This window comes from Pan troglodytes, chromosome 2 (genome assembly GCF_028858775.2).
Source record: "Pan troglodytes isolate AG18354 chromosome 2, NHGRI_mPanTro3-v2.0_pri, whole genome shotgun sequence".
Taxonomy (NCBI): Eukaryota; Metazoa; Chordata; class Mammalia; order Primates; family Hominidae; genus Pan; species Pan troglodytes.
The window spans coordinates 65557733-65582405 of record NC_086015.1 but is presented as its reverse complement, the minus strand read 5'-3'; the positions used below and the strand labels follow the sequence as shown (position 1 = coordinate 65582405).

Below are 24673 nucleotides of genomic sequence, written 5' to 3'. Positions count from 1 at the left end.
TTTTTTTTATTTCCCACTGAAGAACTTGTCCTTCCTGACCTTAAGTTTCAACTCCTAGATATTTTGGGATGGAAAAGGTCTACTCAATCAGAGGAATCTATCACCCAATGAAAGCAATTGAAGTAGCAATTAAATCAAAATCCATACTAGCAAAACAAGGCAAAAAATAAAAAGAAGAAAAAGCAGAAAACAAAATGCATTAATAATTTCCTTTGTCTCAACCGTCCAGAGGCTTCACTAAAAATTCATGTTATAATCCAATAGCCCAATCAGTGTCTTTTCATTTTCCACTGTGATTACCAACTAGACGGTTCCCCAAGGTAGGCAGCAGCACCTGGCACACAGCAGGTCCCCAACAAATGAAACAGGTTTGAGAGAAAAGGAGGTTTCTTCAAGAATTTTGTGCCACTGACCAAAACAGAACTTGGATCTTCATCATTCATCTCCTAAGAATCAAACTGCATGCTGAATAAAAGATGTTTTAATATTTGCAATATTGTCCTAATATTGTTTTCTTTCGAGACAAGGTCTGGCTCTGTTGCCCAGGCTGGAGTGTGGTGGCACCATCTCAGCTCCCTGCAACCTTTGCCTCCCGGGCTGAAGCCATCCTCCCACCCCTCAGCCTCCCAAGTAGCTGGGACTATAGGCACACGGAACCACACCTGGCTAATTTTTGTACTTTTTTTGTAGAGACAGGGTTTTGCCATGTTGCCCAGGCTGGTGTCCAACACCTGAGCTCAACCAATCCGCCCTCCTCAGCCTCCCAAAGTGCTGGGATTTAGGTGGAAGCCACCACACCAGCCTCTAATATTGCTTTTTAGAATGAATCAACAACCCACCCAATGGCTATAGACCAAATGGCAAGTCATAAGACTGTGTGTTGAGGTTACAGATGATTTACAGAAGATTGCCATTTTCCTCCACGTACCTATATGAATTATTCCCCTATTTTCTTTTCTTCCTCTTTTTTTTTTTTTTTTTTTTTTTTTTTTTTTTTGAGACAGGGTCTCCCTCTGTTGCCCAGGCTGGAGTGCAGTGGCGCAATCTTGGCTCACTGCTACCTCTGCCTCCCAGGTTCAAGTGATCCTCCTGCCTCAGCCTCCCAAGTAGCTGGGACTACAGTAGGTGCCAGACACCACACCTGGCAAATTTTTGTATTTTTAATACAGATGGGGTTTTGCCATGTTGGCTCAGGAACTCCTGAGCTCAAGCAATCTGCCCAGCTCAGCCTCCCAAAGTGCTGGGATTACAGGCGTGAACCACCACATCCAGCTGAATTCCCCTATTTTCTATAACGAACATTTGCTACACTTCAATAATTAGTGGAAAATTTATGAAAAAATGTGGAGATTAGAATGACATCCCATTCAAACACAGAGCAGTCTTCAAACTCCAACATGTACCAAGTCACCTGGCGATCTTGCTGAAACACAAATTCTGATTCCATTGGTCTGGGGCAGGCAGAGATGCTGCATTTTTAATAAGATTCCGTGTGAGGGCTGGACAAACTCAATGGAGCTGTGATTACTAAGGACCTATAAAACACAAAAATGATTCAGATGCCAACAATCCCAGTTTTAAAGAGATGATGATGGTAGCAAGGCCTTAGATCAAAGCGGGGTAACATAAGCAAACTCGTACAATGAAAAATTAATGCATTTTGGGCACCAGCCAGAAAAAGTAGGAAAAAAAAAACCTAAACTTTACTTGAAAGTACAGTGCTCTGCTGGAAGCGCTCATCTTCATAGTTATAAACAAATGAAATTGCTTCGTATTGATTTTAAGTTGTAACACTTGCTGTCCAATAATGCCAGAAAAGGAAACGGAGCGAGGGACAAGATACGATAAGACAGAGGAACTCTGGAGGTAATCAGACACTCTGCTGACCTCCACTCTAAGGAGTAGTTAAAACATGACAGAAAGGATTAGGTGTGGACAAAATACATGCCCAGACACACAGCTCAGCATTCATCTCATCCTCCAGGGCCTCTTACCATTATAGACTCTTTTTATTATTATTTTTAATTCAGGCTCTAAATGTTGTTCAATTAAGTTTTACTCATTTCCTTACAGATCCTTAGGATTCTAATTTACAAATAAAATCAAGAGAAGCAGTTAAGGCTAAGTGTTATCAGCATGTCTCCTCCAGAGAGGCTGTCCCTAGCACCAAAATAAAAGTCCTCAGATTCCCGAAGATAAAAAGCTCAAAATGAATGAACTCGAAAAACCAAACAAAGAAATGAAACCACTATTAAAGGATTATTTTTGGCAGGCAGGGGAGAAGGTTCCTGTCCTTCTCAACACATCTAGTTATCTATCCTTTTGTGTACTTCCAGCTGATATTGGTGCCCTTTGATTGAAAATGACCCAAATCAACCCTTGGTTAACGTAGGCATTAAAAGAATGTATTGAGAGAACCTTGGACATCTCAGAGACACCAATCAAGAACCAAACAATCCAGCTTTAGAAAGGGCAAGGATCAGAGTGGCTCTGAGCTTCAGGGAGCAGGAATTGAGAAAGATGAGGATGTCTTCATGTCACGTGGCTCAAGATGCCAATTCTAGGGAGAAAAGGTGTATCGAGCCCAGCCTGAGTTTTTTACCACCCTCAAAAAGGTGCGGACAGAGCTCCTTAATCAGCAGATGATCCCATCAAGAACACGGAGAGGAGAGGAGATCAATACCCAAAGAGTAGCAAAGGTCCTATTAGCAAAGAATGTTAAAAGAGATGCTAGGCAGGCAAAAATAATAGCAGTACAATAAAAACAACAATAATCATGTGTTTGCTAGGGACCAGTGCTTTACTTACATCCGCATCCAATTCTTCCATCAGCTCTATGAGACAGGGATCATCATTCCATCTTATAGATGTACTGGGGCCTGAGGACACAAAGCTAGTCCCATGACCAGCAAGCACAGAGACACTATAGTTTACAAGACCACTGTAAGGAAGCCACTGAGCCCTTCCCTGTGCTCAGTCTCCATGGACAATGCCTCAGCCTTGCGTTCAGGGGCCAGTCAATGCATCCAGCATTGGCTCCCATGCGTCTCAACATTGGCTCCCAAGCCTCTCAAATCTCTGCAGGGCCCATCTGCCAGCTAGCAGTCACTAATGGCTTTATACCATGAGGAAGCACCTAAGATACAAGGCAGGTATGGGTCCAAGTCCCAGAAATGCATGATTCATCTCTAGGAATAAGCCCATTTGCCTCATGGTCAACCACCGTATGCTCATTATTGCCTCTGTTCACTTTGTGTTCACTTCATTGTGTACATAAAATACCAGCCAGGATACCTGTAGGAAGGTATCTTATCTCATTATTCTATCGCTCCTGAACACTTGGGATCTGAATCAGTATTTCAGCATGTTATTAGCTTCAGTCTTACACTGCAACACATTGCTTTAGGGACTTTTTGCCCACATTTTTTGAACCCCCAAAACCCGAAGCAAAGTGCTAACACATGGAGTTTCCACTAACAGTTGACTTGAATCCATTATCTTCCTTGCAATAATGTACAAGAGGAAACTCCCTAATAGTTAAAAATCATAACGTCCCACTGGACATCTCAGGCATTCATTTCTGTATCTACAGCCTGGAAACAGGAAGGTCCAGAAGTCAACAGCTGGACCCAAGAGTAAGCCTGGTCATCCTTCCCTTCACAGCATCCCAACAAACACAGAATACATGGTTAAAGTTAACATGAATTCCACTCTTATCAAACATAGGCAAAGGCTTCTGGGTTCCTATCAGGCTACGTCCTGGCTGCACTCGCCACTTCGGATAAATTGTTCTATCTCATGCTGTCCCCATCCCCCCCTAGAGAAACAGCATCAATCTCAGAGTTGTGCCAGGACCAAAAAGAATGTACTGGACAGCTTTCCACTTTGGCTACATGTGGTTGCTACTCTTGTGATTTTTATCATTTAGATATAATGACATGTATGAATATATGATATATTCAGCATTCCCAGCACCCAAAAATTAATAAATAAAACAAAATAAGGGCCAGGTGCAGTGGCTCACACCCTGTAATCCCAGCACTTTGAGAGGCCAAGGCGAGTGGATCACTTGAGACCAGGAGTTTGAGACCAGCCTGGGCAACATGGCAAAACCCTGTCTCTACAAAAAATACAGAAATCAGCTGGGCATGGTGGTACACGTCTGTAATACCAGTTATGCGGGAGGCTGAGATGGGAGGATGGCTTGAGCCCAGTAGGGGGAGGTTGCAATGAGGGGAGATCACGCCACTGCACTCCAGCCTGGGTATTAGAGCAAGACCCTGTCTCAAAAAAATAAAAATAAAAATAAAACAAAACAAAATAAAATAAGAGTACAGTACATGCCAAGATAAAGAAGGACCCATATGCCAGGTACAGGCTCATACCTGTAATCCCAGCATTTTGGGAGGCTGAGGTGAGCAGATCACTTAAGGTCAGGAGTTCGAGACCAGCCTGGCCAACGTGGTGGAATCCTGTCTCTACTAAAAATATAAAAATTAGCTGGGCGTGGTGGCGCGTGCCTCTAATTCTAGCTACTTGGGAGACTGAGGCATGAGAATCACTTGAACTTGGGAAGCAGAGGTTGCAGGGAGCCGAGATTGTGCCACTGCGCTCCAGCCTGGGGGACAGAGCGAGACTGTCTCATAAAAAAAAAGAAAAAAAGAAAAAAAGAAGCAACCATGGGTTCTCTCATTAACTCTGCCCTGCTCCCCCTCTCACATTCTCGTGGCCACACGCTCTAAAACTGAGAAGCACAAACCTAACACCACAGGAGACAAAAAGCCCCACAGCTACGCACAGCCTGCACTCAGAAATGAATCAAATGCAGAGTCAGGGAACTAAGGTGGGGAAAAGGATGCCATAAAACCTTGCTACTAAAACCAGGGCTTCTGTTGTGTGTGGAGAAAGACAGCTGATTTGACCTTCCTTCTTACCCCAGAGCTTTTACACTTGAGTCTGATTAGCTAGTGTCTGGAACTAATTAACAGGTGTGGCATGAAAGAAGGACAAAAACAAACCCTGGCAACTTTCTCTGGGGGAATTAACGACTAGATTTACAACGCCTCCTCCAGGCTAGAACTAACTGAGAGCATAGTGAGATGGGATTCATTATTCAAAGAGGGTCCACCTCCAGAAAAGTTTAAAATTCATCCCTGGCTACATGGCTGCTTCCTTGGCTATAGATGGGTACAAAAAAATACCATTGAGAAAAACACCAGAATGGACCAAGCCCAGGCTTTGAAAAGTCAGAAAGCAAGAAGGCATGTCTGCTATGCTCTAGAACTAACATGCCGATGAGGGAAACACAAATATTTTCTCTCCATCAAGACATTACTTCCCTGTAACTACTCCAAAACCTCCAGAAACCAGTACAAATCACACAGTACCTTGCTAACATGCCCTCTGCAGACCAAGGGTATAATTATATCCTGTTACCCAAGGTAACTTAAGAAGATCTACTGAAGGGTTTCTGCAGCCAAAAGAAAATAATAATCGTTAAGTCCTTTTATTTTATTCTTAGCCACAGGAATAAAACACACTTACCCAGTTAGGTTTTTTCCCTTACTTTTATTAATATATGTAACACTTACTAAGTTTAAAATACATTATAGTATTTTATCAACCATAAATCAGATGGCCGGGCGCATTGGCTCACGCCTATAATCCCAGCACTTTAGGAGGCTGAGGCGGGCAGATCACAAGGTCAAGAGATCGAGACCATCCTGGCCCACATGGTGAAATGCCGTCTCTACTAAAAATACAAAAATTAGCTGAGGCAGGAGAATCTCTTGAACCTGGGAGGCAGAGGTTGCAGTGAGCTGAGATCACGCCACTGCACTCCAGCCTGGAGACAGAGCAAGACTCCGTCTCAAAAAAAAAAAAAAAATCAGAATAGAGTTGACCCTTGAACGACTCAAGGGTTAAGGGTATTGACTCCTGCACGGTCGAAAATCTGAGTATAACTGTTGTTTGTTTTTTAATTTTGTTTGTTTGAGATAGGGTCTCGCCATGTTGCCCAGACTGGCTGCAAACTCCTGGGCTCTGACAATCCTCCTGCCTCAGCCTCCAGAGTAGCTGGGATTACAGGTTCCACCGTGCCTGGCTCAGAGTACAACTTTGGACTCCCCAGGAGCTTTACTAATAGCCTACCGTTGACCACAAGCCTTACTGATAACATAAACCATCAGTTAACACATTAACAGACTAGTATCTACATTCATTTTATGCATTTATGACATATTTTTTATTTTTTTCAATATTTCTCAGCTACATGGTTGATGTGTGATTTTTAAAAAATTGTCACAAATCTCCAAAAAATCTTCTAAGACATTTATTGAAGAAAAAATCCACGTATAAGTGGACCCACACAGTTCAAACCCATGTTGTTCGAGGGTCAGCTGTGCATACAAAGACTTCACCCTATCCCATGTATCCCTACAGTGGCCAAGTGCCAGAAAATGAAGATATCAGTCTAAGTTAGCCTTCTGTCCTCGCTCACCTGGCCTTTCTCCTTTTCAGAACTCAGCTCTTAAAGTACCCAAAATTCAATCCAATAAGTGCAATTCACAAGCTGCACGTAGATGGTATCCATGTATGAACAGAAGCACCACACTGTTAGAAAGAAGAGCACTGGCTTTGGAGTCAGAAGCCTGGCTTTCGCCGCTTTCCAAGTTACGTGATACAGGGCAAATTTCTTAACTTAGCAAAACCTCAACTTTTACACCTGGAAAATGCAAGGATGAATTACAGATAAAGTGTGTCCAGCCCCTAAGATGAAGTTATTTTATTTTACCAGCTCATGCTCACAGTAGGTGCTCAAAAAATGGTTTGTGTTAGCCACATTGTAAAAAACACCTGTCGGAATAGCAGCAGAATTTCAGGATGCCCTCCCTCACCCCTGGTGAGGGAGATGTTCTTCCCTTGGGGCTTTCAGTGGGAAATACTACACAAGAGTAAAACTCCCAGACCCCATGAAGGGACACGGGGAGAGGGAGCTGTCGCTAGAGGCAGATGCAGGTGATCACAGCACTCCCTAGAAAGGGTTTGCCTTGATAATGTAGCAAGAGATAACTTGGCCAAAGTTCCGTGTGAACAGAAAGGTCTGAAGGACTAGTCTCTTTCAGAGTCACTCTGAAGTCTGGCTCTGCTGGAGGGTATTAGCTAGTGCTCAGGGAACTCCTTTTGTTCCCACTCCCATGTAGGCACTCACAGGCTGCTCTCAGAAGCCCTCCCCTGAGTTTCCAAGGCTCGAGATGGGGCCTGAGGATCCTCCAACGCCCCTTCAACACCCTAACTGCAAGACTTTAACATCCTTGTTTATCCCTCGTAAAAGAACTTACCACTGAAACCCAGATTCTTATCACCTGCACCAAACAAAGGGCATGTGTCCACCCTGCCAAACATTCCCTGGGAAGGAAGCATTTCCATCGGGGGAACCTCAAAAACAATTAAACAGGGATGGGGTTTTCCCAGCTGTGCCTCTGCATCCCTCCCTAGCCATTAGCCACCACTGCCCATGTCCTTGGCCTGTGGATGCACATGGACTCAATGGGATCCAAGCTAGAAGCCCTTCTGGGCAGACCTAACTGTTTTCTCAGATGGGTATGTCCTGTCTGTCTCTCACATTCTCCACATTTTAATTTCCAAATTAAGTAGCAGGCTGGAGAGTAGAGAATATTCACCTTACTTGGAAAAGCCACCCATTTTAGCATTCTGTTGGAGAAAGGAACCAAACATCCCAAGAGGGGATTTTGGATGTCTCTACACTACTCAGATGCAGAGACCACCACCCAATCCAACTGGTCAAATAAATCCACAGCTGTATTAAAGCCTGGACCACTGGTAATACCCTGGAGTCCACAGCTTGGATCCTAAATGAGCTTGGCTATTCATGAAATACACGAAATTATAAAGCTCTTTCACCAGGCTCCAGGGGCTGATTGCTGCAATGGATTACATCAGTCTGTCAAGAAGCTTCCGCAGGCCGTGTGCAATCTCTGAAAATCTCCAAGTTCCCTTCTACCTTTCAAATTGCTGAGCAGGAGCTCAAGCGAGATGCTGTCCCTGGATTTTCTAGGTAGCAGGGACCAGTCTGCAACACACACAGGTCCCACGATGCAGCACCAACAGGAACCAGGAGAGGGAGAAATCAATGCCAGGAACTCTGCTAAATGTCTACTCATGAGCTGGTAAAATAATAACAACGGCTTTTATTTTCAAGTGCTCCCTAGATGCCAAGGCCTGTGCCAAATGCCTTACATGGTTTACCTCATTTACTCCTCAGACAACCTCACGGAGCAGGGACTGTTAAACCCATTTCACAGATGGGTAAACAGGCACGCAAAGCTAAATGACCCTAACCTGCTATCCTAACATACCCGGAATATCCCAGAGGCAGTATCTTCTAGGAGACAACCTTCTCCATCAATTACAAGAGTTTCTCTTAGCCCTACATTTTGAAGGGGTAGGGAAGAGAAAACAGGTAATCAATGTCACACAGGGGATTACAGCTGTGAAATGCTCTTCTGGAAGGGGAGAAAAGGTTGGAAAGAGCTCTCTAGACCAGTGCTGTCCGATAAAAATACAATGCGAGCCACAAATGCGAGCCACATGTGTAATTTAAAATTTTATGGTAGTCACATGAAACAGTAAAAGGAAACAAGTGGCAGTAATTTCAATGGCATTTTCTACTTAATATATCTAAAATATCATTTTAATAGGCAGTCAATGAAAAGTTTTAATGAGATATTTCACATTCTTTTTTCATTTGTCTTTGAAATCTGGTGTATATTTTACACTTGAAGCACATCTCAATTTAGACATGCCACACTTGAAGTGTTTACTAGCCACATGTGGCTGGTGGCTACCATATTGAACAGAGAGCTCTATAGACATTTCACAGTAATTAAGCAAAGGCTCAACATCAAAAGGAATCTTGAGGTGGAAAAACTCATATACAGGAAACAAATACAGGATTACCTGATGTCATCCGAGTACTTGGTATGTTACCAAGCACCTAAAATTTTTCTGATGTCAGCTTTGCAAATGAATTCCTTTCACCTTTCGTGCCCACTCTTCAATTTCCTTATCAAAAATAACACTGATCAGAGGACCACTCAAATTTTGAGAAACAAGCTACCCTAAAGGTAACAATCAACTTATTCAGAACAAACATAAGATACTCTGTCAGGTATAAACAACAGAGGGAAAAGATCCAATAAGTCAATCACAGTTTTAAAAACTGCTGTCACCAAGCCCATCCTTAACACTTACTTAAATAGCTAAGAATTCAGAAAGGTGTCACTTTGGAATATAAACAGTCCTACAAGCGCCATAATCTGATGCAAAACCCCTGGGCTTTGAAGGAAAAATAAGCAAGTGAATTTAGATCCCTATATCTCCATTAGTGGATCTTACCAATTAAAATACGATGTAACCACCATCAAGAGACTGGATTTTTTTTTTCTGAATAAACAAATGTGAGTCAAATATAAGTTCAAATCAATTTTATGGACAAGCAAACCTTTAAAATTGCCCATGTAGCAGCACACCTATTTCCAAGAATACAGTAGCCACTTGGATACACCTCTCTTTCTCATGCTATTTTCGAAGGTTGGTTAATCTGCCTTATTATAGGCACAGAGATGGCACAAAAGTCCTCTCCCAGACCAACTATTGAAAATGATTCTAAGACCTAGTTCAGGCTTCAGTAGCAAAAAGCTCTGTGATCAATTAGCAACATCTACCACAGCTATGGGAATGGGGACCACTGGCTCAAATGCCAATCTCCAATTCCTCTGTAGAAAAACTGCAAAATAACACACAGGGACAGGAAGAAGACATATGCTGTTCACTTTCACTGAATGTCCCTGTTTATATGCACCTAGGGGGTGTGACTGGCCCCATATTAACACAAAGATATACAGCAAGGCATGTGTACCCTACTCGTGCTGATAATTTCAGCAATGAGAATATGAAGAGTAGCTATAAACCTTTTTCTTCAAGGTGGGGGATATAGGACAAATTAAATCCTAAAAGCCATCTTTGCTAAACCTCTGTCAAAACAAACAAACAAAAAACCTCTTCCTGGTAGCCATGTGAGCCTTAATTCATCGCACTCCTGCTCTGCACAGAAGAAAGCATGACAACAGCCAAAAGCCAGTTCAGATTCTGGTTCTGCCACTTTATTCGCTGTGGGATCTCTGCTGTCACAGCTCCAGCTCTCTCCCATGTCTTCACAACAGTGGCATAGCATTCGTTGAGAGCGTGTTTAGGCACACTTTTGTTTCATGAATCTTAAGCACTGGCTATTAAAAACAGGTACCATCTATAAGATTTTGTGTGCCAGCCGGGCACAGTGGCTCATGTCTATATCATCAGCTCCAGCACTTTGGAAGGCCGAGGAAGGCACATCACCTGAGTTCAGGAGTTCGAGACCAGCCTGGCCAACGTGGCGAAACCTCGTCTCTAGGTAAAATACAAAAATTAGCCGGGCGTGGTGGCATGCGCCTGTAATTCCAGCTACTCAGGAGGCTGAGGCAGGGAGAACTGCTTGAACCCGGAAGGCAGAGGTTTCAGTGAGCCGAAATCGCGCCACTGAACAGTCTGGGTGACAAAGCGAGACTCCATCTCAAAAAAAAAAAAATAAGTTCTGTGTGCCTAATGCTTTTCTGGTGCTTTGCACACACATCTCATTTAATACTCACAAGGACTCAAGAAGGTTGAAATTCTCATTATCCCCATTTTAAAGGTAAGAAAACCAATAAAGTTAAGTAACTGGCCAAAGATAGCAAAGGACAAAGCTAGGATTCACTCTGGTACCTGCAAAAAAAATGCATTTTTTTTTAAATACACATTTGCCACTGGCCTCTTTCATCAGAATCCACTTGTCTTCAAGTCTCATTCCCTCAACCCCATTTAAAGGTTCCAAGGCATGTAAGATTTATTTTCACAAAATCCTTTGTTTATGTGGTCAGAGTGCTTACATTTCCCCTAGACTCCCCAGAAATCAATTTTACCTCCACTTCGCATCATAAGGAGCAGCAGAAATTTCAAGAACCAGCAACTCCCTCATTTCAGTTAAGAAACTTCACTAGCAACTGAGGTGTTCTTCTAAAAACCACATCCTAAAATATGTTCCGAAAGAACTCTAACGCTAAAGTTATGCGCTGCTATGGTTTCGGTCTGTCCTCACCAAATCTTGTTGAAATTTGATCCTCAACGTGGTGGTGCTGGGAAGTGGAGCCTAGTGGAAGTTGTCTGAGTCATGAGGGTGGGTCCCTCACGAATGGCTTGGTGCCATTCTCGAGGCAGTGACTGAGTTCTCATTCTGGCAAGCCCGAGTCACTTCTCGTGGGAATGGATTAGTTCCCTTGAGCGGGGTTGTTACGAAGCCAGGACATCACTTGGGTTTTGCCTCTCTTTGCACATGTCCACTTCCCCTTCCACCTTCTCCACCATGTTATGATGCAGCACAAAAGCCCTCACCAGACACCAGGGCCGTGCCCTTGAACTTCCCAGCCTGTAAAACTGTAAGCTAAATAAACCTCTTTTCTTTATAAACCAGCCAGTCTCAGATAATGTTACAGCAACGCAAAATGGACTAAGACCTCTAGCATGCAAACCTCTATCACATGAAATAATTTCAGCAGCTTCTGCCCAAATTGACTGACTGGGAAAATGAGAAGCTAGTGCCTAAAACCGTCAAGAGATTTTCTGCACCCTCCACTCGTAACCTTTACACACATGTAAATAAGAGAAAATGACTAGTTTTAGAAGAGAAAACAACTGGTGGGAAGAGGGATAAAACAGGGCAGGCATTGACTAGCAATGTGTTCTAGAAAACTTAGCTTCTGCCTATGCACATTAGAATCACCATGATGCACCAGCCAACATCTGCCTCATCAAGGGCAGTAGATCTGGTGACCAACTAGTACTTGTCAACCAAGCAAAAATGATCAGCTCAGGCAAGCCCTTCTCCTAGTCCAACCTGCACAAAGCCATTACTGGGCAATGGCATTCATTTTTGCGCTCTACTGTCAGCTGAGGCAAGCTCTGCTGCTCTCTGCATACCTCATTCACTGTTTCTGGAACAAAGCACTAATAAGAGGGCTACCTTCTCCTGAATCACCTAAGAGCCAAGGCCACTTTTGATACAATGACCACCAGATTCACAGAATTTAGCTTAAATTATTCCACGAGAGGAAAAAAAAAAAAAAGGTTTACTACCATTGCAACCATCAAAACATAACCCTGCTGTCCTATAGACATTTGTCCTCTAATTAGAATAGAATCCTGTTCTCAGCAACAGATACCTTAGCAGCCAACAGAAGGTATGAATTTAGCTTCTCTTTTTAAAGATAAACTTCAACCACCATGACAATATATATACTCAGAATTCTCTTAAGGAAGATATTAACCTTGGATAGTGTATCTCTTAAGACACAATATACAAACATGAGATATCTTGAAACTACATACAATGACATCAATGTCTTGTAAAACATCCTATAATCATTTGAAGAGCATTATCTACTCATTCTGTCGGCCCTCAAACATGACTACCGCTACTGACACACCAAAGACACAGCACAAGGAGGAATGTGGTCCTGCCCTCAAAGAACATAGCCTAATTTGACTCTGAATCACATGTGGGGAATTCATGTAAATGTACTGCGTATCACTGTGACCACTTAATGAACATGTACTAAAACAAGGGTGGAGGAATCATCCCCTCAAATCTTCCATCTGTAATAGTCAAAAGCTAGCCACTCTATTGTGTACAAAGTTCAGGCTTTCACATGTCGTTGTTGTAAAAATTAAAATGTGCACTATTTCTATCATTTATTGGAAATCCATGTGCAAAAATTAGGAGGGCAGCAATATTGTGTAAAAAAAACTAAGTAGCAAGGGACCCACTAATATGGCATCTCCAATAATAATGTACTCAGATCCTACTCTATTAATAGTCACTGGCTTTCCCCCCTTGTCCCCCCACATCATACCCCTTCTTGGGCCATCTGATAACAAATAACTGATCAAGAGAACCAGCTCTTAAATGAGCGATTTTTCAAAACACACTTTTGTTTTAACTGAACAAGCTAACAGAAATTCAAATCAACCAGGGAAGTCAACACATGACTGTGAAATATCCAAGGAGCAGGCCATTTGTAGAGCCAGAAAACGACACAGCCAGGAGAGGTGAGCTTCAGCTTCATAAGCAAGATTGATAGGAAAGAAGTCATGTCATCAGCCAGCAATGCACCTGTGTGCACTAGCGCATGTGCCCACGCACATGGTTATACATGACCAATCCAGGCAATACAAAACCCCAAACAGGCCCAAAGAAAAAATCTGTCCCTCAGGAAAATCACCTATGCTTGGGTGACAAACACCTCCAGGGACCAGCTGAGTATTGTAAATAACCACTACAGGACAGGTGTGTGCCCCATCCCAAGGGGTAGCACTATTTAATTTCAGGTTAATGTTGTTGCCAAGCACTAACATAGGCCCTAGGCTGCTAGACCTTCCTATTTTTCAAGAGTAACCCCACTTTCACAGGAAGCTGTCATGAAGGCCGGGGCTTCCATCTGTTTTGGTCACCACTGTCTCCCCCAGTGCCTAGAACAGCACCTGGCATGCTCTAGGCACCCAGAAACTTGTTGATGGCATGAATGCAAAATGACTGATTTTTAATGCATTCTTAATTTTTAATTTATTTTTTCTTTTAAATGCAGTATGGCCAAAAGAACATCTGTACAATTCCAGATAACCCAAATGCCTGTCCTTTCTCCATTTCTCCTTTCCAGACACAAGATCCGGAACTAGCTTCGTTTCTCATTTTAGACAAAGACGTCTGCCCCCACCACTCCAATCATAAATCACATTAGATAGTTTTAAACGCTATACACATAACTTTGTTGACATGAGCAAATCTCCATATTTTTTTTTACTTGGTCTCCAGAAGAAATAAGGTTTCATGTTTAAAAAACAAACAAACAAACAAAAACATAGCTTATAGGCATTCCATTAACCAAGTTCCACTCACCACCTTGTCTGCTACTCCCTCAGGATAATCTGTAGCAAGGTTAGCAAGATAATGGAAGGGTTCTCAATGCCTTAGGAAGCAAACCCTCACAGGAAAAAGTCAACAAGTGCACCTCACAAATCACAGTGTGTCCTGGGCATCTGACTTGCATATTGCAAAAAGACCATAACTCTTCCAAACTGCCTAGCCTGGAATCAACAATCTCTGAAATTCCAGAAAAAAATTTTAGAAGCCATTTAGTGAAGGGTGAGGAAAACAACCCGAAAGAAATTGAGGGTCTTGCCCAAGATCCCACAGCTGGTTTGGCTGGCTCCCATGGCTAGTTCCAAACTCCAGAGGAAAAATGCAGAATCCAAGCCATTTCTTGCCAAACACAACACCCTCAGACCTTTCCTGAAGTTATGATTCAGAGCCTGCTGCCCACACTTAGATGATATACATGGGAGAGTAAAAATACCGCATTATTACAAAGTAACCATATTCAAAGCCCCAAACAAAAGTTCTCAAATTACAAAGCAAATCAATTTAGGTAATTTGGAAGAGGAGTAGTGTCAAAAAAAAAACCACCAACAAATTCAGACTCTATCCACAGTTATTATCAGCTTATTCAGAAGCTAAAGTAATTTGCTGAAAGGTCATCTCTTCAACGTAACCAAATAAAATCCTATACTAATTGCATTACTTACTTATTTAATTGTAGCAAGTACAGGAAGACACCTTTATTCCACCCAGTGTTCATGGCACTTGCTTATATGGGAAAAGTAACAGGGTGAAATACATAAAAAGCTAGATCTTTCAATTGGCCCTCCTGTGCAATTAGGAAAAAGTTTCCATACTCTCTTCAAAAAGCAAATGGTCTGAAATAAAATTTTAAAAAAATCCTGAGCAATGATTAGAGAAACATATTACAGTCACCGCCCCCCACCGCTCCCCGCGCCTTGCTACCCCGGTGACCTTGGACCTACCTTCTTCAACTTTAGTTTCCTAACCCTACAGTGGAAATAATCATGGTTTATACTTCCAGGGATGATTAAAAGCATATAAAATGCTCAAGCACGGGGCATAGATCACATGTGCTTGGTAAGCGTAGGCTATTATAATTACTATTCCCATTTTATAGATTAAAAGGGTGAGGCCCATTTGCCCAAGGTAAATGCTGTAATGAACTAAGAATTTCAACCCAGGTCTCTGTGGTTTTGGTGTGGATTCTGAATAAGAGACATGTATATCTTAAACTCCCAGAGCCCCAGCGCCACCCAACCCCACTTTCGTAAGATGTTGGGTAACCACCCTTAGCTACCCACAGACAGAGCTAAGCCTCCACACTTACTGAAGAGAAACGCTTCTGGAAAAGTGTCATTTTAAAAACAGGTAGAACTCATTTATAAATAACCACCGCTTTGTAAATAAATCCTTTTGACAATTCTTAAAAAGCTCTCGAGACAACCTTAAAAAGTCAGTAATATTTCCTCACTAATCTGGACTATGCTTTTATGCTTGGTCAATTGCTTATGGCTGTGTCCCCTTATCCAAATCATTCCCAATTAATGAACAGATCTGATTTAAGTGCACTGCAGGATTCATGAGGCAGCAATGCTATGAAAACTCAAATACCTCTTAGATGTATATTGTAACTAGTATGAATTCCTCAAAAGTATATCCACTGCATTATACAACACCCTGCTTCACTCACTTAGAAAGATAGTATCACAGACCCAAAAATAAGACCAGTTGTCCTATTTTCTTACATGGAAGTGTTACATATTCCATGAACTATGCTTTCATTTTTTTCTTTTTTAGTTGCTAGAATTCAGCAGCCAACTGTGTCACTTTGCTACTCCCCAAAAATAGCTAAACTGAGTAGTTTAAAATCACATTTTGTTGTTTGGCCAGAAAAATATCATGCTGATTTCAGTCTGCAAAAAAAGAAGAAAAGATTAGAGGGCACGAGGTGTGCATCAGTGTTTGGTTCTCTCTCATATGCTCTGTAGCTCTGAATCCATGAACATATAGAGACAGGACATCAATGTGTTCAAGTGTCACACAAGTGTAAAATAAAAGCAAACACCCAACTACTGTTTGCTTCCCATCAGTGGAGCCAAATTGAATCCCAGTAATGAGTAACCTATTTCCCTCCATTACCACACTGTCCATAAAGCCTGAGAAGAGGAATTAACATCTGAGGGTGCAGGACTAGGCGACTCTTTCTACACAGGGATTTGGAAGATTTATGAGACACATTTTAAGCCCACAGAAAGCATTTTTCCCACTTTAAGCTGAGAAAGCAGAGACCTCCTTTGCAATGTGGGCAAGGTGATATCTCAGACTTCATGAGGACTTTCTCATTTATTTAAACCTCAAAATATAACCTGTTAGTAATCTTACATAGGATGTCCGCATGCTGATCCCTACTCCTCCTCACCCTCAACAGCAAAGACAGATACAAAAACCCATCACGTATGTTTATACAATTTTTTAAAAAGTTGTCTATACATACAGTTGTCCTTTTCAGCTCCACCGTCCTCTTTCCATACACTCCTATCCAAATCTCTTAAGAACACTTAAAAACGGTGGCCAGGAGCAATGGCTCAGGCCTGTAATCCTAGCACTTTGGGAAGTTGAGGTAGGAGGATCACTTGAGGTCAGGAGTTTAAGACCAGCCTAGGCAACACAGGGAGAGACCCTGTCTCTATAAAAATAAACATATAAAACTTTTGATTTTAAAAAATGGTTATTGAGCACTTACTGTTTACCATGCACTGCACTAAGTCCTTATACACATTCTCATTCAAGCCTCACAAAGACTTTAGGAGTTAGGCTTCTATCACCACCCCATTTCACAGAGGAAGAAAAAAATAATGAGGCACAGAGAGGGTATGTAACTTTTCTAAGGTAGCACAGCTAGCAATGGCACAGGTAGGCTGGCTCCAGAGGCCATATTCTTACCTATTTTGCTATGTTCTGTATAACTCTCAATAGCCACCTAGTTTAGAAAACAAATAGAAAAGCATTAACAAGTTCCAGGCTCCTAAAAGATTTTTCTTCCTGCTACGTGCTGACAAAATAGTATGGCAACTCTCATCAACTGGCTGACATATGAAGTTTTCATTCAATGTGTAAGTTACCTCCATCCCCACACCCACCACAAGTACAAGTGAAACACTACCCAATTCCGTTTGGGAGGCTTCCAAAAGAGAAACCAGGCATATAGAGAAACCTCATCAGCTGTCATTCCTCTTCCTATCCCTGGAAGCACTTAAAACGAATCTTTTTTTTTTTTTTTTTTTTTTTTTTTTTTTGAGACGGAGTCTTGCTCTGTCGCACAGCCTGCAGTGCAGTGGTGCAATCTCAACTCACTGCAACCTCTGCCTCCTGGGTTCAAGCGATTCTCCCGCCTCAGCCTCCCGAGTAGCTGGGACTACAGGTGTGCACCACCATGCCCAGCTAATTTTTGTATTTTTAGAAGAGACGGGGTTTCACTATGTTGGCCAGGATGGTCTCAATCTCTTGACCTCATGTTCCGTCCGCCTGGGCCTCCCAAAATGCTGGAATTATAGGCATGAGCCACCATGCCCGGCCAAAAAAAAATTTTTTTAATAGTTGTATTAAGGGCTGCCAATCATAAAAACCTTAGGCCTGCATAGATCCAGCAAGCTATCTCACACAGAATATATTTTTCTGTCAAAACACCAAATATCTTGCTACAAATGATACCAGGTGAAATGGTCCCTCCAATTATAGTTGTCCCAATAGGAGGGGACAATCAGTCAAGAAGCCCTCTAGCTACTTAAAGCAATCTTGCACAGCCATCACTTATACCTAACAATCCTTTTCATACTGAGTTAACCACAAATTTATCTGTTCTACATCTCAATCATCACAGACTTTCCTGAAAGTGAAATTTACCTATATTACTTTAAGACATTTTTTAAAGAGACATTAACAATCCTGTGTACTTAGAAATTTGCAACAGGCAAATTGTAGGGAAAAGCAAGGGGACGTAAATACAGGTTTCTGGAATATACTTATCCTTTTTATTGATTTTGTTGGTTACAACTCCACATAAACTAAATACCAAAAATAAGTCAAAGCCAACTCTGATAACTTTTTTACACAAGTATAGTTGATTTTTTAAGTGCACAGAATGTTGCCCTAGTCCTGGATATAGTTTGTTTCCAAGTAAGATGGTTGCTCCCATTTCTCAGACTGGCAAATGGACTTTTTTTTTTTTTTTTTTTTTTGAGACAGGGTCTCACTATGTCGCCCAGGCTGGAGAGCAGTGGCATCATCACACCTCACTGCAGCCCCAAAGTCCTCTCCTCCTCCTCTGGAGTAGCTGGAACTACACGCGCATACCACCAAGTACAGCTAATTTTTGTATTTTTTGTAGAGATGGGGTCTCACCATGTTGCACATGGCTGGTCTCGAACTCCTGGGCTCAAGCAATCTGCCCAACCTGGGTCTCCCAAAGTGCTGAGATGACAGGCATGAGCCACCATGCCCAGCCTACATTTGATCTTTTAATTTTTTTTTTTTTTTTTTTTTGAGACAGGGTCTCACTGTGTCACTCAAGCTGGAGTGCAGTGGCATGATCACAGTACACTGTGGCCTCAACCTCGTGGGCTCAAGCAATCCTCCCATCTTGGCCTCACAAGTAGTGGGGACAAAAGAGTGCACCCAGCTAATTTTTGTTTTATTATTTGTAGAGGCAGGGTCTCCCTATGTTGCCCTGGCTGGTCTCGAACTTCTGGGCTCAAGCGACCCTCCCGCCTCCCAAAGCACTGTGATTATAGGAGTGAGCCACAGTGCCAAGTTTTATCTTTTAATCATTTGCACAGGCAACCTCATTCTGGGACAAATTCAGTGACTACTGCCAAATCCCACAAGAAGCCCTCACAGAGCAGGCTCTTCTCAGCCCCTCCTGAGTCCCTCCTGAGCCACTCCCTCTACCTCATCAGTGGCTGCTTAACCTAGATCAAGCTCAGGTGGAGAATTAAAGGTGGGGAGCAGTGTACTCCTTGGCTTCTATAACATTAATAAAACAGCCCTTTTATTCTCTAAACAGGATACAGCCAAAAACAGTTTCAGTGACCACCACCCAACATCTAACAAGGTCAACTTTGAACCAAAGCAAACCAAGGGCTAATTTCTGGGCACCAAGTGCTTTAGAGGGAACTTCAGATGCCCTAAATTTTTCCCATAAGCTCCGGGTTATGGAATGTGACCACATGAAATGTAACCCAGGATGACAGTATTAACTACAATTGTTTAAATCTCTTAATTCAGAATGTACACATATTGTAATCTTCAACCTGCCTAGAAATGGCATTTCATTGTCCCACATGCTGAATGGAAATCAAGATTTAAAAAGTACAAACAACGTGTCACTGTAAAAGCAAAATGTTAAAGCAACAGCCCAGTTGCAATGTAATCCCAGCACTCTGGGAGGCCGAGGTGGGCAGAGCACCTGAGGTCAGGAGTTCAAGACCACCCTGGCCAACATGGCGGAACTCCATCTCCACAAAATTACAAAAATTAGCTAGGCATAGTGGCACGTGCCTGTAGACTCAGCTACTCAGGAGGCTGAGGCAGGAGAATCGCTTGAACCTGGGAAGTAGAGGTTGCAATGAGCTAGGATCTCACTACTGCACTCCAGCCTGGGTGACAGAGTGAGACTCCATCTCAAAAAAAGAAAAGAAGTCTCCAGGAAAAGGCAGGGAGGCAAGGGAGTAGGAGAGGCTCCCAAGTAACTACACTAGGGCATTTTAAGTGATCTCACGTGAATGCCAAGAAAGTTACTTTCAATCAGCACACAGGTGTATAACTGATTCTACTCTGTTAACTTGGGAGCTGTTTAGAATAGAAAGGCAAATCTGAAAGGGCTGTTTGTTTTGCTGCATTAAATCATCAGCATTCCCTGGATCGCTTCATGTAAACAACAACATAATCTTTTATTCAGTGAAAACAGGTCCATAATTAATGGAAGATACTCAAAGCTTCACTATGGAATAGTCACTTTTCCCACATCAGCCAACCCTTCCTATGACCTTTCTTCTTCCAGCAACAACAGCAACTTCCCCTATTTCCAAAAGGCCCTGTTTATGCCTATCTTTATTAGTGTTGTAAGTCCATCAACCCTCAAATGTGAACACTGTTTAGAAGGAAACGTCAAAGATTTTACTCCATAACTGTGTCAAAGGAACCCAGTTTAGAGACTGGGTAAAGATTCTTCATTTTCAAACATGATACATGAGGGAGAGGGAAAAAAAACCTGTACAATCTCACACCCTGTAAAGAGAAAGATTGCTGATTTCCAAATATTACTTTTGCCTTTTCCTAAGGCCATAACGGATGCCCATCAGAACTAAAGCCCGCACATGCAAATAAAGTAAGAGACAGCTTAGAGGGAGATTCATGATTCACCCGACATTAATCATGGAGCCTCCAATTCTGACACATCCAAGGTACACAGCTGAGCTTATCCATCTGAACTGTTTCCAATGGCAGCATCCTAGATATAATGTAATTACAATACAAAACATATCAAAACCAGAGTTTCACTCTGAGGGCCGAAAGACAAAAATCAATTAAAAAAAAAAATCTGCTGAACTTGAGAATGTAAAATAGATAAAAGGTTAACACTCTGAAGTAACATTTTATACTGTGTCAGAGGCAATTAAATTCCCAGTGATTGGAGATATATATCAGAGTTTGAATGAACTATGTGTAGGATTTGCTTTAAAATAATAAGGTGTTGGGGAGGAAGAGATGAGAGATTGAGTTGTGAGTGTTGAAGTTGGGTGGGGGATCCATTATATTTTGCTATTTTTGTAAACGTTTCTACAGTGCTTTATAAAGATGTATATAGCAATGTAATATGCCTAATATCATGTTTGGTAACACTCTTAGCTTTGCACTTGGAAAGCATCACTTGAAGCATTATTAACCCTGAATGGATCCCAAACCTGCCACACTGCTGTTCAAAGACTAAAATCCACTGTTTCCAATCCACTGGGAAAAAGCTCATGCCAGGGCTGTGTTTCCAAAACCCTGCCCAAACTACAGCTAACCCATATCCTGAACAGGAGCTGAGAACTCAAATGCAACTGAAGAGTTATGCTGAGTTATGATTCTGAGAGGAAACACAAAAATACTAAATAACAAGGGATTTTGGCTAAGACCTCACAAGGAGGACCCTACTCCAAAACAGAAGCATTTTTATCCCTCATGTCAAACAGATAAGCGCTTTCGAGGTCGCAGCAGGCAAGAAGTGGGGGTCCCAAGGCGAACTCCAGCCCCCAGCGGGTTTCGAGAAAGCCAGGAGCAGCATCGCCAGGCCGAGGCCGCCGCCTCGCGCCAAGGCGCGTCTGCAGCCCCAGAGCCTGGGAACCCGGGCACGCGCGCCCCATCCCTGCGGCGTGGAGGTGGCCGAGGCCGACCAGTGTGGAGGTGGCAGGAGCCCCATCAGTGGCTCGGGGGCGCCCCCTGAGGTCCAGTGGCGTCGCGGCAACCTCGGAAAACGAAAAGCCAGCGTCTCCCAGAGATCTGATATTTTAACTTTACCTTGCTCCAAAGCCTGCTGCTCCCTCGCGGGCTGCACTTTTCCAAACCAAACCGCCCTCTTCCCTGCGCCTCCCACCACTGTCCTTTCCCTTTCCGACACCCCTCGGCTCCCGGACCAGGAAAGGGGCTATTTACCTCGCAGCGTGGGCGCGAAAAGAAAATGAGAAGACGAAAATGGTCCAAGCCCCACGAAGGCTGGTTCCCTGGCAGTCCCATTTTGGATCTCAAGCTTCCTCACACACCAGGGAAAAGAAAACCACGGTCAGCCCACTGACTGCATCCCCGAGCGCAAGAAGGACAGAAGTGGAATTGGAAATTCCTCTAATTTGCAAGGCAGCCCTCCACGACCTCCCACTGAACCCATTAAAGAGTGGCCCTCACAAGGCTCAACCCCTGTGTGCACCTGAGCCCGCTCAGTCGTCAAGTCCGTGGTAAAGCAGGGGAGACTAGAAAGGAGAGATAATTAACCCAAATACTGAGCAGTGGTCTTTCAGTGAATGAAGGCAGCTGTTTCTAAGGGGAGATGTCCCCATGGCCTACACTACCGTAGAGGCCGTAGAGGCAGGACTCCAGTGGGCAAACCCCAGGCCCCAGTGTCCTACCGTAGAGGCAGGACTCCAGTGGGCAAACCCCAGGGTGAGTGTGGACGCACGTCCTCGCTCGGCCTCCGAGCTGCGTTTCTGGGCTGGAGCTCCGTGCCGCTCCGCAGGCAGGAGGATGCGCAGAGAGAAAAGGGGGTGCAGAACACAAGACAGTGTTTTCCCTTTCTGCCCCCGAGGCCATCCCCGATTCTGCAAAGGGGGCATTCGCTGCCAGTCCCCCGAGAGGGATCCCCAAGGGCGACGAGGGCTCCCGCGCGCCCTGCTCCGGGTCGCACGACGGGACTAAGGGACCCGCTGCACCAAAAACGGGCGCTCCAGCCGCCCGAGGACAGGCGGCTGTAACCAGGCAGAGCGGAGACCTCGGGGCACATTCCTCTTTTTCTTGATAAAGATAATCTCCACCTCCGGGTATGCAGGAGCTGATGGATGAGAGGGCAGAAAAACGGGGAATTCTCTGTCCTTAGGGGAGCGAGGGATGAAAAGCAAATCACCCCTTCTTCCAGCCCTTCCCCGGGCTAGGGCAGGACTTGGCCTCCACCCCAAGGGACAGCTACGAGGGAGCTCGGGGCTGCTGCCCGGGGGACCTGCAAGAGAGTAGAGGGAGGCAACTGGCCTCTGCCCTCCCCAGGGGAGAGAGGAGGGGGAACTGCCAGCTGAGAGCTGGAAGTGGAGGGTCGCCGAGCCGCACACCGTTACGTGCGGTGATTTATTCTCCTTATCAACGGCCAGTACTGTTCCTGTCTTAACCTGGCCAGAAAGGAGCGAGTCTGGGTCTGCCAGCCGCGAACAGCCTGCAAAAGGGCAAAGATGAAGGTAGGCAGGGCGCGCGAGACAGGAAAAAAATCAGCCCCGGCGCGAACAGCAATCCGGCCGCCGAAACCGCCCCCGCCCCCTCCCCGCGTCCAGAACTAGGCAATCCAATCGAGCAGAGCAGCGGAGGGAAAGGGCCACGGGCCGGGGCTAGGGGGGACACGGATGTCTCCGAAACCGCCTGCGCCCTACCGTCTCACTGTGCCCAAGGAGGCTGCCTCACGCCGGCACCGAAGTGCTGCCCGCCGCCCCAGCCCCCAGAGAGGAGGACACCCCCGACCCCAGAACGCAGGCTGCTCCCCACATCCTCAGTCCTCCGCAGCCAGCCTCCGACTTCCATTCCCCGAAACCTAGCCCTCACAAAGGGATGGAGAACAGCAAAGCAAACCCCCACCTTCTGAGCTCCTTCAATACCCGCCAGAGCGAGGGGACTCATCCCGGGCCCCCCAAACCCACAGAAGCATCCTTTCCATGGCCTCAGTCTCCCCAACCGCCCCACAACTCGAGTTCTCCCGATCGGCGACGAGTCAGCAAAGCAAGTCCCCCTTTCTCCCGATTCCAGCTCCCCAGGCCCCCCAAAAGGGAGCGGGAGCAGACCCCCGCGTCCCCCAGCCCCCTCCCCGGCCGGTCCCTGCCTCCACCTTCCTCGACCACTAGCCTGCCTCCCTAAACATCGTCCAAGCCAGCGGAGCAAACCTCCTCTCCTACCCGGGCGCCGGGCCACCCTCCACCCTCTCCAGGGTCTCCCGGACGGGTGCCGGAGCTCCGCGCCCAGGCGACAACTCCGCATCCCCAACGCGCGCCGGCCGGGGCCGCATCCCCTCGGCGGCCGGCACTCACCGGGGAAACACACGACATAATGGAGCACGGAACTGGTGATTTTCAGGAACAAAATCCACCAACACGGTTCCAGTAACCTCCGCATGTCCGAAAACGCACATCGAAAAGAGGAAAGCAGGGAGATAAACTTGTTGAATAAGTTCTTGCCTCCGTGCGAGCCTCCGCTAAGCCGGGGCGCTTCCCCGGCTCGCCCGCTCCACGGGCCCCCCGCGCTCGGCGGCCCGAGTCCCCTTGGAATCCGGGAAGCCGCCGAGCGCCCCCCGGAAAATCTCAAAAAGTGACCGGGAACGCAGAGCCACGCTGGGGACGATCCTCTCGGCGGAGAAGGGCTGCTTTCCGTTCAAAAAGGAGAGAGCCGATCGGGCAGGGCGCGGAGTCGGCGGCCGGCGGCGATGCCCCGGGCCTGGGGCAGGCAGGGACCGCGGGCGGCGGCCGCGAGCAGCCGAGGATCCCCAACTTGAGTCGGCAGCGCAGCACAGCCCGAGAGCCGGCGGGCGGCGGCGGGGCTGAGCGCGGCGCGGCGTCTCCGGGCTTCAGGCAGGCAGCTCCTTCCAGGGCCCCGGGAAGGAAGGAGGCATGTTTGCGAGAGGGGAAGGGGAGGGGAGAGGCGGGGGGAGCGGAGAGCCCCCCAAAATAGAAACGGCCGGAGGAAACGGAGGAAAACACAAAGGATCTCAGAGAGGCGCTGGGGCGAGGGCGCCTTCAGTCCATGCTCCTGAAAGTTGTGGCTCCGGCGCAGGCTGGGAAGGAACGAAGAGCGCGGGGCTGGAAACTGGCCATGCCTCCATACAGGAAGTAACATGTGAGCATG

General features: G+C 45.1%; 1 protein-coding gene across 2 annotated transcripts in view; it reads right to left on the bottom strand.

Annotated features, from left to right (window-relative positions):
• Nucleotides 1–24103, bottom strand: part of PTPRG (protein tyrosine phosphatase receptor type G) — a 733384-nt gene extending 709281 nt beyond the window's left edge. For both annotated transcript variants that reach the window (XM_516564.8, XM_001174413.7), the window contains exon 1: nt 23863–24103. In XM_516564.8, the coding sequence (XP_516564.3) occupies nt 23863–23947 (85 nt within the window). In that variant the 5' untranslated portion in view covers nt 23948–24103. The remainder of the gene's footprint in view (nt 1–23862) is intronic.
• Nucleotides 24104–24673: the final 570 nt, after the last annotated feature.